This window comes from Neolamprologus multifasciatus, chromosome 20, assembly GCF_963576455.1.
Source record: "Neolamprologus multifasciatus chromosome 20, fNeoMul1.2, whole genome shotgun sequence".
NCBI classification, from domain to species: Eukaryota; Metazoa; Chordata; class Actinopteri; order Cichliformes; family Cichlidae; genus Neolamprologus; species Neolamprologus multifasciatus.
Window position 1 is genome coordinate 1,653,214 of NC_140458.1, and position 15,717 is coordinate 1,668,930.

The window sequence follows — 15,717 nt, forward strand, 5'->3', positions numbered from 1 at the left end:
ATCTGCTGCTGTCAGGCCTGCAGGTATCAGGCTGTTGTTCTAATGTTGGGTCTTTACCTGACAATATGAAGCACCTTGAGGCGACTATTTGTTTTGATTAGGTCATCTAGTAAGCATCAACATCTTAAATTTTATTGAACTTTGTGTTCTCAGTGAGATAGCCTTACACTGACCATGAACACCACAGCTGCTCTGCACCAGTCCCACAGAGTGCATTACTAAACATTACCACAGTACCACCAACCAGTATAGTTAACCTGCCTAGCAATTTCATGCAACATCTAAATAAGCAAAATATTAGTTTCATACCCCAGCATCACATTTGCTCAAAGACGCTAAAATAAATGAGGGCCATAACATGTAAGCTTTAACTATCCAGCCTGTCAAATGTCACTGAGCAGTCCTTCCTCAGCAGCATTAGAAGATAACTCATGCTAATGCATACCGATTGGTCCATTAAGGATTTACAAAAGGAGACAGCTGTTGTACCTCGTTAAAAACAAAAATCTAACGAGACAGTGGGAGTGTCTGTGAAACCACAGCAGAAACATTTGTGTATAAGAAGCAGCTGCTGGTCGTGGTTGAAGGTGATGCTCATCATGACATCAAGGAGGCTGTTGCCATGACGTCATCAGAAAAAAAAAAGATTACCCCCCCCCAAAATGACATTTTGTATCCCACAGCTCCACAGAGCTTCATTCACTCTCGGGAGCATTCCTGATATTGCTGTGTTGCTCGGGTAAAATCAGACTGTGCCTCTGCACAGCTCACGATTATGCAATCTCCTGTCATTCCTGACACAAGTGTGCATGTTTTCCAAGAATCTACTTCTTCAGAGATGAATTGGCTCTCAGTTGCACGCAGCAGATTGGAGCTGTTGGCGTTTCAGATCTGCCTGAGCACCTGTTAACAGGAAGCCTCGCTCAGAGAGAGAGTTCAGCTCCCAAATTCAGAAAGAGGTTGTTTATTATGTAGCAGAGCCGCCCACAAGCTCGTGGCTTACCTAACAGGGACATTACATACCTGTAGGGAGCCATAAGATTATCTCTGAGACTCTGCCGGCACACGTGGATGAAGTCTGCTCCACACATTAACTCTGAAACAACCTCTGCAGAGTCACAGGTTTAGCTGCATTCTCAGTGCTCGGCTTTCTCATCTCTTCTGCTCTCACCTGGCAGTGATGTGGGTCTTTGCAGTGTGTTTGCTTGTGGCAGACCACTGCGATGTGTCAGGCAGTGCTGCTAATCATGGCACAAACAGCCATTTGTATGGTTCACAGAGTTAAAGGAGCTCATTTGTGATCATGTGAGACATTTGCTTTCAAACCTGTGGTCAGCATTATGTTAGAGTCTATTTGAATCTTTTCCTTAACTTAACCAACTCTTCCATACCAGAGATGTGAAGAATAGAGTTACAGGGTTTTCATTTTCTTTAGCTTCTGTTTTTATTTCGTTTTAATCCAGTTTAGGTTTCAGAGTGAAAGGTTCTTTAACAACAACAAGCTATCAGTTTAAAGCCGTACGAGACAAGAACAATATCCAGGGGGAGTAATCAAACCAAAGCTGTAAGAAAGCTGAGCTCTCACATAATCCGGATATTTCCAGCCATAAAGCAGGACTGGACAGTCTCATGAGCTGCTGTGATGAACATTTAGGTAACTGATTCACAGCCATGACATCCTAGTCTCAATAAACACATGATATAAAGATTTCCTATTTTTATTTCTCAGCATCATCATGGCGAAAACTAAACTTTCTGAAAAAGAAAGAAGACTGTTGGCTGTAGGTTTCGTGAGACAGAGATGATAATATTTTGAGCTGTCTTCTGTTCCTTACGCTGTATTTGACTGGATTGCATCACATTACATCGTGTCACGTATAAGTCGGTCGTTCCAGTGTCGCCTCGGAGCTCGTTCGGTTGGTGCTTTTTGTTGCTGACAGTTCTGGTTCTCCAGGTGGAGCTAAATGAGTCTTGGGCGCTGATGACTGCGACCAGGACAGATTGTCCCATGTGATTCATCAGCACAGTCATGCATCAGCCGCGTGGGTGCGTGTGTTTGTGTGTGCGCACGTCGCGTGGGAGGCAGGTAGGAAGGTTTGTGTGTGCGTGTACACAAATCTTATTTTCTCAATCAGATTAATGCCGCCCGTGAGGAGGGGCGAGGCGCAGAGATCAGCACACTGTTTTCTGATGAAACTGAAATAACACAGACTGCTCCAAATACCAATTCATTATTTTCAAAGTACAGGCTGTTAAATTACTTCAGTTTCATTACTGAACAAAGTTTAAAGTCTGTACAACTGTCAATCAAAGCAGATAAAACAATACAACATAAAACGCGCTTTAATGCATACAGTTGCTGCACATCTGCAAGCCACTTTGGAACCCACCTCCACCTCCACCCCAGCTCCTGCTTTTAATGCATGTCTGCCTCCGGCTTTCCATCCATACACGTTGAGGCGTACATTACATCTGTTTGATTTGCAGAGCTTGGAGATGTGAGGAAGGATTTGAGGGAAGGAAATCAGTGCAAAACGAGCCCTTTAAAAAAATTGAATGGATCCATCCATCTGGATGAAATGTCCCTTAGATTAGACTCCTACTATGATTTCTACTTTCAGGGAGTGTTATTGTGCACTTCATCTGAGTTATATTCCTATTCTCAGCTCTGCAGGGAAACCTTATTTATGTTATACTGCAGCCACTGAGTTCTGTTCACAGCAGGCCACTTTACCTGCCACTGTGTCTCCAAAAAATATCCACATCCAAAAAAAGAAGAAAAGACACTCTGCTCCCCCTGAAGCACGCCGGCGTGCTGCAGCGTCTTTCTTGCCTCCACAATCGTCACTTCAGATTTGAGTTGCAGGTATTTTCTTTTTCATTTGAATTACTTTCTCTTTTACATATTGTGACCATTTATCAACACCAGAAAAGAAATATCACAAAAAAACGTGAAAAAGAGGCAGTCTGAAGCCCAAACAGGTTAAGGACAGTTTAGACACGGCAAGGATGCTGACAAAGAGCCTGTGAGGAGCTGGGCTGGTGGTAGCTTAGCAGAGAAAATACCAAGGAGCTAGAAATGGAGGATGGAAAACTGGGAGTTAGGCTTGGATTTGTAAGTGAGAGCCTGAGACCAAAGCTGGGGCTCGGGTTAGAAGGAAGCAGGTAAGAGCATTGAAAGGACAGAGCAGGTCTGGAAACTGGAGGTGGGTGAACCAAAAGAAGTGCAGACAAAGGGAAACGAGCGATTAAACTGAATTCTCATGAGCAGAGATAACAACAGACGGCCGAACCAGGACTGACTGCTGATGCAGAGATGACATTGTGCTGGTGAGCTGGGCCTTCAAAGGGAGCTGGATTGCTGAAACAGCTGCAGCTGGTGGCACGCCGTCCCAGCTCCAGGGTACGCGCCACCAATCATGTAATCAAACATAAAGGAGGAGAGCGAAAATAGAGGGCGTGGCAAAATGTCCTCTTTAAATACTTTGAGACCATTTGAGCTACACTAGCATGACGCAAATCTAACCGGATGTTGCTGACAGGTGCGCCAAATGCTAACAATCATCTAGTGGCTGGTGTTTGCAAAATGTGGGGGTCCTTTTACTTTTTAGGAAACTATTACAGTTCAAGTTCATCAACAATCATCTCGTGGCACTTTCTAACCCCCAACCATCCAGAGATCAGAGGACTAATGAGGTTAAATGTCTTTGTGTTGTGTTTCACTCAGATTATCCTCACGGTATCCGGCTGACGTCCGCGAATCCCGGAGGAGAGAGGAAGGTGCTGATCGTCTTCAACGCTCCGAGCCAGCAGGACCGGGCACGCTTCACCTCTGACCTCCGAGAGAGCATCGCAGAGGTCCAGGAAATGGAGAAGTACAGGGTGGAGTGTAAGTGTCCCTGTCACAGCAGTGGGAGGCTCAGTGGGACCTTAAATTAAGGATAATTAGACAAAGAAGTACTGAAACCAGCAGTGGACACAAAGGTTGTGGTGGACGTGGTTGTAGCTGTTAGCGGTGAGCGTGTCTGCTGCACAGGTACAAATAACTATTTAATTAAAGTCGCTTCATTGGATAAAATTTTTTTTTAAATAATAATTTTTCTGCCCCTCGTCTGGGCTCTGCTCACAGGCTTCAGACAAACCTTGGCCAATCACAGGTGCTTTCATACACAGCGGAGGAGTTCCAGTAGAGCTTTGAGTCTGGAGGGTTTGAATTCCACATGAGCTGATTTGGAGTATGCACTGTGGGAGGGGTGGGCGGGGCTTAGGACAGGGCGCGCCGTTGGAGACTATTTTCAGAATCTGTTTTCTCATTTCTTTTCTCTTCTGGATTTGTGCTCACTGCAGCTAATAATGAGTTCAGGCTGATTGCCAGCAGTCATGATATATGAAGAACTTCCCACACACACACTTCACTTTGGCAGGCTGCTCACATATATTAACAGCCAAACAATTATATCTGTCAACTCATCTTAGCATTTTAGCATCCATATGTCTGCGAGTACAACACCTCCCAGTATCAGCGTGGACCGTCCGGGTTTCTGAAGTTCTTTTGCTGCTGGTTTCAGCAACCCAGGAATGAGTTGCTCCCCCAGGATGAGGAAGAGCTCAAGTATCTCAATCTTGTTCACTACTGAGAGAGGAAGGGAGCAGGAAATTGACAAATTGATTGGTGTGGTGTCTGCAGCGATGCTGTACCTGCCTGTTGTGGTGAAGAGGTAGCTGAGCTATCGGTTTACTGATCGATCTACATTCAGACCTTCGTCTGTGGACTCAAGCTACGGCTAGTGAGCAGAAGAATATGAGTGGCGTACTTCTGGGTTCTTAATTAGAGGCAGTGTGAGGAGCTCGGTATTTAGGAAAGAGCTGCTCCTCCTACACATCGAATTCCTCCTCCATGCGTCCTAGCTGAGGGGTGTCAGGCATGTCCAGCTGAGAACACTCTGATGTCTGACAGGGAGAGCATCTCTGCTTAGGACTGCCCACACCCCAAGATAAGGGGCAGAAAATAGATGGGTGACATTTACTGCTGACACTGCGGCTCCAGCCTTATAATTCAGTTATTTATGTGCAAATTCAAATATTTCAGTGTTATAAATGCATCGTTTAGCCTGCATGTGTTGCCTTTCAAGCCTCCACGCCTGACTTCACCAGCAGTAGATTCCAAATCTGCAGTGAACAGCGATCCAGCGAGTTGTTGTTAATGACAGCTTTCCTGATTTTCCTTTTTCCTTTCAGCTGAGCTCGAGAAGCAGAAAGGCGTCATGCGTCCTGGCATGTTGACAGGCGGAGGACCGGGAGGCATGGGCACTCAAGGAGGCGGGGCAAACAGCGGTGGAGGAACCTTAAAGAGTGAGGTGGTGAACGGTACCCTGGGAAGGCCGAGCCTCGACGACACGTACGCAACAGTGGACGGACTCAAGCGCACGGCACTCAGCTCGTCGCTCAGAGACCTCTCAGAGACAGGTGAGGACAGGTGTACGATGCGAGGCTCGCCTTGTTCACATGTTACAGATGTGTGTGGTTTTCGCTCTGCCTGTTCTGCGACAGAAGTTCTGCAGCTCCAGGTTTTTAGTATGATGCATCGAGTCAGAGCAAACCTGTGCTCTTATGCAACTGATGAAATCTAAAATGGTAAAATGCCTGTAAGATGGAAGTTTGATGTGATGCTGTGGTGCTCTGTCTCCACCTGCTGGATAACTGTAGGAACTACAGCATGAAAATGCAAAAAGTTACTGTGGAAACTGTGTGGTTTACTGCTGTGATTTAATCAGCCAATACAAGTAATGCAGCCTTCTGTTAATTAGCACTGATGCACAAATATTTAAGTATGTAAATATCAGGCTGGTCAGCCTCATTAATAAAAAGTTTGAACAGCAGGAAGAAGGTGTAGGTGATGCCCATATAAGGGTATTCCCTTTTCATGACATCATACAGATCAAAGAGTGGAAAAAACTGTTTACACTGAGTGAAGAATGCATGTGAAACCACGTTTTAACCTGCCTCGTTCTGATTGGGTGACAGGGAAGCGGGGTCGTAGGAACAGTGTGGGGTCACTGGACAGTACCATCGAAGTAAGTTGGGCGGGACACGACTTCCCAGCATGCCGTCTGTCACACACCCTGCTGATGCATGTTTGTCTGATTCATAACTTATTTGTGCACGTATGACGTGAGCGCTGAAACATGGCTTCATTTGTATTCATGTCCCTTTTTCATTTCAGAGTTTAGCCACCGTGTTACCTCAAAATAGGATGGGTCAGCCTTTCTCTAAAGTTCTCCTGAGTACTGAGGCCTTTTCCGTGAAATAAGTAAAACATGAAGTGAAGAATAAAATGTAAAGTTGCTCCTATAAGGCATATTTGAAAATATTAAAATAATTCAATCACTTGTTAGAATCAGTCAGCTGATTTAAGGATGACTGACAGCTTTGTGAACCAGAATATCCTGGTCAGAGCTTTGAGTTCAGGGAGCTTCTATCCTTGGGATTACAAGACTGAAGAGAAGACGCAAAACTGCTGTTCCTCTAGTGGCCACTTGAGGCTCTTTAGACGCTGTCCCTTTGGATGTTGTTACGTCTTAACACTTCAATTATCTGGTGCATGGCTGCTTTGATTGACAGGCCTTCGTGATCTATCTTTCAGTCATCAATAATTACTTTCCTCTGTGGCAGAAAAGCACGTTACAGACACGTTACCTTCGGGAGCTCAGTGTGTGCATTTCTATTGTCTGTCTTTTAACCTCTTCCGTGATTCTTCTGCACGTTTGTCCTAAAATCTGCATGATTCATGTCAAGGTTTTTTTCCATCAGAAAGATGAGATGGTCTGTGAGAATCTGAGGTAAATGCTGACCCAGTATGTTAAACTCTTCTTCTTTTCTTCTCAGGGTTCCATTATTAGCAGCCCCCGGCCTCACCAGCAGCGCCCTCTGCCTGATGGAGGTCTTTCCTACAGCCCTATCATGGTTCCTACATCTCCAGCAGCCTACCGGCCACACCGCCCTACTCAGAGCCCCGGTACGGGGGTGGGGGGTGGGCCGGGGCTCTGTCACAACCAGGGAGGGGTCACCCCCTCCCCACTCGCGAGCGGGGGAGGGGTTGGGGGCGGCGGAGGGATGCCGGCAGGGGGCGGACCGACTGGCGGAGGCCGACTAGGGAATTTCTTCGGCAGTCGCAGAGGCAAAGTTCCTGGTCCCCTGACGATGACCTCACCCCCTCCACAGGGTCCCCCGAGTCCCCTGATGATATCATCACCCCCCCACTACCCCGCCCCCGCGCCTCCCATCGCCCACCCATCCTCCCCTTCCCCATGCCCCTCCCCATCGCCCAACCTCGGGCAGTCGGACTCGGGAGGAGTTGGAGGGGGAGGCGGTACGGCAGGGGCACAATCCAAGCTCCAAGCGTTGCACGCCCAGTATTGCCACGCCAACAGTGGAGGAGGCGGAGTCAGTGTTACTGGGCACCAGCAGCAGCAGACACCACCCCCACCTTACCATCACCATCACCGCTACCACATGCAGAGCGTGCCGCAGCACCACGTCCTCTCGCACAGGTTTTCCGCACCCCGACGGCAAGGCCCGTCCGGCTGCGCTCCCTCTCATACCCAGCAGCATCAGAGGATGCAACATGTCGTCATTCCGCACCCGCGCTACAACATGGCGTCAGGCTTCACCACGCCGCCGCCGCTGTCCCCGCACTCCCCTGTCACCCCCATTACCCCACACGGACTCTTCCACTCGCACCCCGCGGCGGGGAGGCCAGGTGGAGGGGCCAAGCTCCCGCTGACCATCTCGCACTCGCAGCCCCACCCCCACGCTCACACACACTCTCACAACCACGCCGTGCACGCACACTCCCCGCTCAGCCCGTCCCCGTCCGCCTCCCCCTCCACCCACTTCATCTTCTCCACCCCGCCGCCCCAGACTCCCTCAGCACGCCTCGTCACCCAGACGCCTCCGAAACCATATACCCCCCAGTACCCACCGCTTTCGTCCATCCCGCCTCCCCCACCGCATTCACCCTTGCCTCCCCCGTCAACCGCCCCGCTCTCCCCGCACCCCCCAGGGGTGGGGGGCAGCCAAGGGGGCGGCCCCAAATCCAAGCCCGTCAGCCGGATCAGCACGGTCGTGTGAGGAGGCAGAAGTCTAGGACAGTGGCGCGTCACCCTGCAGTGAGCCGCCGGGGGGTGGTAGTGAGCAGGAGGGGGAGGAGGAGAGGTGGAGGAGGGGGAGGACAAATGCAGCCGTATGAAAGCGGACGCCTGGTGAGGAGGAGAGCGGTGAGAGCAGGGAAGAGGAAACTTCTCAGCCTGTGTTATTTCCACATCCACTTCCCCCGCAGGTAGAAAGACGCACACACACTGACGGACGCTTCTTACAGGAAGCACATCCTCCCAGAAAAAGCTGCTCGCGGAGCGAAAAGCATCCAGAACGTGAATCATGCCGTTTTCAGTCATGTGAAGATGAAAACACCCACATTGTCCCGATGTCTTGGTGAAAACGTCCTCATCTTCCCCCCGCAGTGCCCTTCAGAGGTGAGCTGGGAGGACATATTTGTAGTTCTTCATCGACAGGGGAAGTGTTCGTGCCACATCGTAGGAATTTGTGTGCTGTTGTGGAAAAAAACGGTTCAGGGACCAGACGTGAAGGGAACAGTGCCTGAGAATATATACCCCGAGGATTACGCCTGACGTAATGTACAGAGAGCGGAGAACGAAGCGAGTCCGGGTCGCGTTTTCCAAAAAACACAGTCGTCTTACACCACCTTGTTTTCCGCACAAAAGCACTCTTGTTTTGGTTGTTGACATATTTACAAGCCATGAGGCGTTACGGACAAGCAGAGGTGGTTAGCGTTAATATGGTGCAGTTTCTGTGTCTTAGACAGGCATGCATGACCTGTGCAATAGCTAATAAGTGTCAGTGTGACTGTGGTTAAACTTCTATATGCAGGGGGAGGGAGTTGTTGTGATTTAAAGCCCCAATCCAGCATTTATTTGGCCATAAGAAGTGAAGAATACGGAACACTTGACCGTCTAGGTGGACAATAAACTTTCTAAAACCTTTAAATAAGCCATCATAACAAACACTCCAGGTGTCTTTTTACCTTTGCAAAAATAACTAAAAGCCTTTAGCGTCTGTGGATTACAGGGTTTCAGCAGGGACTGCTACGCTGTTGTTTTGGATTGGGACTTTAAAAAAAATTCCCAATTATTTCCTCATGTAACGGGGATTTATTTGATCATTTGTGCTAAACCTGTGAATGCTCTCCCTTGTTATTAAGTATATATGAAAGCATAAGCCTGAATTTGTCACAAATTATGATATACTCAGATAATATAATACTGCAGCTTTCAGCTGTACTTCATGCTCCATGTTGTATGTGACCCTCTACGTTGCCACAGACGGAGGTTGGGCCCAAAGCTGCCGGACAGGCAAATGAGAGCTGCGGTACCTAAACGAAGTGATGCAACTGTTCAGGTTAAATAACGTGTAACTCTCTAACTTATCATCTTAACACAACTGGGTGGGAAATTAAAGGCTTGGATTTACTTTACGAAACCAACATTTTGACGCAAGACTCGTTTAATAATTCTGATAATCAATCTTCATCACAACCAAACGTTTAAAATGTTTCCTTTTTGTTTTGATCACTGATGAGGCTAAATTATGTTAAACATCTTCAGATAAAGATCCTTGAAATCAGGATTAGGAGACGTAAAGAAAATAAATACAAGTGATTGTCTTTAGATGCACAGACAGATATTATTTAGATTATTTCAGGAGAGTACTTTTTTTATTTTAAATTACTGACATCCCCTGAACTCATCGCATGCAGGTGATCATAAAGTTATTGATTTGAAAAGCTGGCAGCTATAAACAGACTCATGATGTGTGATTGTGTGTTTAACTGCACGAGTGAGTGACTGAAGTCATTTGTCACAACAAACCAAAGACGACAGTGAAACAAATTCAATAAAACTCGCCAGGTTTCATTTGTAATAAACACGATTTAGACAATCAGACTGGATTTTTTTAAACTATCAGAACTTCCTCTCGTCCCGCTCTCTTTATTACAACTCTTTAAAGGCACGTTTAAGGGTTAAGACTTTGCTTTAGCTTTGGCACTTAGCAGAAGAGGAGGTTTCAGCCACACTAGGGCAAAGACCCTGTGGCACCACCACTTGCGACCTTGTTGCCTTTGAAGTGGTTGTTTCAAAGATGGGGGCATGGTCTCTAGCTGCCATCGTCACAGCAACTTTGGTGCATCGAGATATCGATAAAAATGCAATATGACGAGTCGGTCTGCTATCGATCTGCTGCCAGGCTGTGACTGAACGAGGCATTTACATGCAATCTGTTTGTGATCGGTGCAAATCTGCTGCCATCGACAGACACAGAAGTTCACATGAAATCCTTACAGTCAAACCTCATTGATTTGAAACAGAAATTCCTTCACAAGTAGTGACGTAGTGCTGCAGGGTGACGATTTAACTCCAGAATATGTACGCCTATCAGGACAGGCTGACTCGGACTGATTAACATGTCTTTGTACAAGCTTTCACCAGTCAGTCTGAGCCGGACTGCAATTGTTTGGAGACAGGTGGCCTCCAATAAGGAGGTTGCAGTCCCAGTTTTAGTCCAGTGTGACGGAGTCATAGAATTAAATATAGCAACTCAGGTTAGTCTTTACTGAGGTTCAGACAAGTGGGTCAAAGGGTGTTTTTCCAATAAACTTGATACAGCCGGCCTTTGTTTTGTAACCAGACTAGTTGCCCTCTGACTGACTGCCATCAATTGGATTTAAGGCGCTTCAGCACCTACGCCTGTCTTCATATGTAATGAGTAGAAAACACTGGTAACAAGGAGCAAGCTTTATTCAAATAAATAAGAACCTACTCATCCAGATGATCTCAGATTCACCTCTGCACTTACTTGGGTTCTCAGCAGTAGTTAGAAACTCTATTATTTTACTAAGATATAAAACAACTGAGAAAATATGATAAATGGAAAATAAGGGTTAATTTCCCACCCAGTCCAAACTGCGTTAGCGTGTGAAAAACTCGGAGGGTGAATCAACTTTAATCCCATTCGATGTGTGGCAAAATAGAGAATAAGGTGCCTTCAGACATAGTGATGGTACAATATAAATAATAATGTTCACAAAAGACAGTTCAGCGTCTAAATCAATAATATAAAGATTTGTGTCCATTCAAAACAGCAAATCGAAGCCATTTACTGCATTTTTTAAAAGTCTGGCTGAAGGACTGAGCCGCTCGTCGCCTTGTTCATCCAACAAAGACACAAAGGAGCCTGAAACCTGGACCGAATTTCATTCGAAGGACTCGCTAACATCTCACAGGACTGAAGTGCAGAACATGTTTCCGTGTCACACCGAGTGAAATCTTCTTGAACAAACTCATTTTTACACATTTTTGCACTTTGAGTTCAAATCTACCATGCCAGTATTGAAGTGTATTTCCTTTCTTCCTTTAATCAGTCTCACCGGATGTCAGGCCAGGAGGCCCGTGATGGCTGGTAGAAAGTTCTTCCACCACTTGAACGATTTTACCAGCCATTTGCATTTTTTGACTAGAAATGAAACTTTCAGTGTTGGTTGCTAGTCAGCCTCATATAAATATTTGCCAGAGTTTAACTGGTGGATGATGGGAAATTCCTCTGAATGCAAACATTAACGACATATTTTTAGTCTCCCTGTGATGACGTGAATGCACCAACTGTAGATATTAACTGTACAGTGTGTTCTGTTTTCAGTGGGGCCAACAGCATCGATCTGTAACTGAGGTTCAGAATTGTTTGGATTAACAAAACGTGTGCTCTAAAAACCAAAGTTCATCTGGGTTCTTCGGGCTAGTCGGGCTTCTTGGTGAGCACAGTAAAGCCCTGAGTGTGCGAGGTTTGTGGGAATACAGTCACATATTGGAATCGTTTGACGGCGTTCCTCAGGGAACCATCTTGGGTTCCCTGTTGTTTTCAATCTGAAGAACCCCTTTGACTTTTTAGAGCGTGCTACTGATATTATTATCAATATTGTTGTGTGGCAAGCTTCTACTAACATACTGTACTCCTTGGGCTGCTTTGTATTTTTAGCATTTTTAATTTTGTTATGTGCTTATAATGTGAGATTTTTCTCCTTTTCTGATTTGGGCATCTTATGGAAGTATTCAATCCTTTTTAATTTTAATATATTTAAAAACAAACAATAATGATTTTCTGTAACTGACATACAAGTTCTTCTAATATTTTGATTATAGACTGTGATAATTACTTTGACTCAACCCACAGCATGCTCAAGCAAACACACGCCTGCACACCTCGGAATCATCACAAAGCCTCTCTTCACCCTTTTAATGGAAACAAGCAACACCTCTGCTATCAAACAACATTGAAATTAACACTTCATGTTGAGCTGCTAAGAATTTTTGGACCGTAGGGCCATAGCATGCATCTACAATCACCTGCAGAAAGACTTTGTCTCTTTCTAAAGGCCTTACAGTAACCACGCCGACTCCAGACTGAAGCGGCAAACACCACAGAAACATCAAAACAAAGTTCTCGAGGAGCACTGGATCAAACCTACCTCGTAAGGGAATACACAGCATTTCACTCAGTCTCAGTGCATGCCCAAGCACATCCTCAGTAAACATCCCATCTTAAAGCTCCGTACCCCTCGTTTGCATGTTTATGAACTTCAAACCGTATTTACTTTGTGTTACGGCGCCACCATGTTGAGATTTGTTACCTTCCTGCGTCCACTGTTTCACTTGCAGAGAACTTGACACTTGCTGCAGATAAATCATCACTGGTAACATCTAATAAGGCCCAGGGGCCAGACCATTCCCACTATACCAGAGCAATTACATAAAAGAAACAGAGAAATGATTGTAAAGTTCCTGTTTCTTCACTTTCTGCTATAGAAATTTAAGTTGTTTGTTTGGGTTTGTTTTACAACAGGTCCACAGTAAAAAATAAAGACATTTTAAAAAGTATATATATATATACTACAGGCTGATTACTGTCTATTCACCCCATGGCAGGCATGACTGGAAACAGCCTATAATAGTTACACTGCTGGACTGCTGTGTCAAACTTCACCTGCTAACATGCACGTGTCAGATTAGATTTCTCTCGTGTTTGCTAGATTTTGCCTCTACTGCCTTAAACTGTGTGCTTTCTAAATTCTTTCTAAATTGCCACTTGGTCATGCAAACTGTGAGAACCCCAGATTTAGTCTTTGTGGACCAAAACAGTAACCGGTGACATATAAACGTCCTGGCTTCCTGGCGAGCTGTTGCCCACCATGTGCCAAGTGTCTGTGGGTTAGGCCAAAATCTGCTTCTTCGTGTTTCAAGGCCATGTTTTTTGTTAGTTCTTGGATTGCTTTGCTACCATCGGAGCCGTCGGTGCAACACTTTTGTCAGGTTGCTGTCAATTCTTACACGCAAGAGATAAGAACAAAACTCACTGTGGTTGATTAGTTATCTGCAGCAGGATTCAAGTGTCTGTGAAGACATGAACTTGCAGTCTGGGAGGACACAAATCTGCTTAAACTGCGTCGGGACTCTTGTGAAAGTAATTTACAGTAAATCCAGTTTAAGAACATGCAGAAAAACAGCAGGTATGGTCCTTTAAACGCTTAAATTAGGTCTTTTTCTCCCGCCCGGGTCTGCTCTCCACTATCGGTTTGCATGTGGTATTTATTACAGTATCTGCACTGAATGAAACTGTATTATAACATGAATGTACATAGCAGCCGTTAAATGAAAATAACATTGCGAGTACTCACTTTGCTCAGTTTGTCTGTGGCTGGGTTTGCACCGGGAATGGAAGGTCTGATGTTTTTTAAACACCTGGAGAAACAGATCTGGTCTGACTGCAGCAGGCAAACAGGGAACATTTTTCAAGATTCAAAGCACATCAGATCTGCTTCAAGTACAGTTAAAAAATGTTGGATGATTCTGTTCCTGTGTAAAGACAGTCTGTGTTGTGTGCATCTATACAATGGCGTTGGACGGGGGGCGTGTCCAAGCTGCTGGACCGCTTTCTGGAGAGGACATATTTCTTGTTTATAATGTAGAGCAAAGAGAGACTGGAATAGTCCTTGTAAAATTGTACGAGTAAAGTGTCAAATATGTGTCAACAGAGACGACATTATTTTAAAAATTACGTATGGAAAATTTTAGCTGTGTATATAAATATATATTACTTGTACTTTGTTTTTGAAATTGCAGAGAAATGGAAGAAGTGGAAATATTTATTGCTCTAAAGATATAAAAATCTGTTCATGTGGATGGAAACACGTGTCCTCTTTGTTTCACTGATTTCTCATTCAAGTGCTGTTTCAGCATTACAGCGGGTGGAAATCACAATCTTCATCAAACTTCATCATAAAACTGTAAATCTGTTGCTGCCTATAGAAGTCACATCACATTAAGAGTCCAGTCAGAAGCTGGTAAAAATAATAAAATACAGAAATTCCTACATAAATCGTGACGTTGGTGCTCGCCAGCCTTCTATATCGGAAAATAACGAGAATGAAATTTCCTCATTGTGGGTTGTTTAGTGTCCTGTTTTGTACTCCATAAAAGAAGCTCCTGCCTCCTTAAGACCAGGTGGTTGATTATACTCTTAATATCTCATAGGAACAGAGAGAAAAAGATGCATTTCAGTTTGTGGCTTTCGTCAGTGTTTCTGAGCGTAATTCTTATTTATAGCTTGTAATTCTTCTTATCAAGCCAGTGACAGGAGGATCCAACCTGCGACAGTCTCCCAGGTATGGAGAGAAGTTGAAGACACTAAATGTGTGGATCTACATAAGGATCTATCCCCGACATCTGCCTGCATATGGATTTGAAAACTGGTTTCCTCTCATGGTTTTACAGTTCACACATGGACAGTCCAGTTTCTTTTTGTTGTAACAACCTAACCTCCAGTCCACCCAGCATTGTGTGTATTATCATCAATATTCTCATCAGCTTTTAATGTGAAAAATGGTTCTCACACAGAAATTTACCAAAAAACGTGAACTGTGTGAAGCTTTTTTCAGATAACTAAATTACATAGTCTAAATAATCTTAGCACAAAAACAGGAAATTTGTGTTTGGTCAAACATTTCTTGGCAATAAATCTTATACTATTGGAAAAACTCTTTATTTCCCCTTAAATGGTGACACATTTGTGGCAGAGAAGATGTGTTTTTCATGGGTGCAACCCACAAACTCAACACTGCTGCTCAACCCACACATGCACCATCCTCACAAATATGGCGCCATTCAAGGGGAAGTAAACAGGTTTTTATATGCGGGAAGCATTGTTACAGCAAAGAAACAATCGACCGATTACAACTTTGTATTAAGCATTATGTGCTGCTCAGAGAATTAAAGGAACACTTAAATCACATATCGGCTCTTGATAAATATTCAAGTGTTACAGAAATGCACTGTGTAATTTGTTGAGAACAAAAGGTTTTAACAATGCTTAGTGGAAACATCATAAAATGTTGTGTTCTCTTATTGTATTTATTTATTTTAGGCAGTTTATATTTTCTATTCTTTCAACAACCTTCAACTTTATCTAAATATCTCAGTCTGGCCCATTTTTCATGAATGATTCATTTATTTAACATTTTAATGAAAATTTTAAAAAAAATGTTTTAAATTTTATGTGATTTATTGAATTTTTTTTTTTTTAAATTGTTTTCGA

At 44.6% G+C, this 15,717-nt stretch overlaps 1 protein-coding gene across 4 annotated transcripts in view; it reads left to right on the forward strand.

The window, feature by feature from the left end:
• LOC146494012 (IQ motif and SEC7 domain-containing protein 1-like) overlaps positions 1–14,304 on the forward strand; it is a 170,486-nt gene extending 156,182 nt beyond the window's left edge. For all 4 annotated transcript variants that reach the window (XM_085144628.1, XM_085144631.1, XM_085144630.1 and 1 more), the window contains 4 exons: positions 3,728–3,889; positions 5,239–5,466; positions 6,025–6,074; positions 6,886–14,304. In XM_085144628.1, coding sequence (XP_085000754.1) covers positions 3,728–3,889; positions 5,239–5,466; positions 6,025–6,074; positions 6,886–8,130 — 1,685 coding nt within the window. In that variant the 3' untranslated portion in view covers positions 8,131–14,304. The remainder of the gene's footprint in view (positions 1–3,727; positions 3,890–5,238; positions 5,467–6,024; positions 6,075–6,885) is intronic.
• Positions 14,305–15,717: the final 1,413 nt, after the last annotated feature.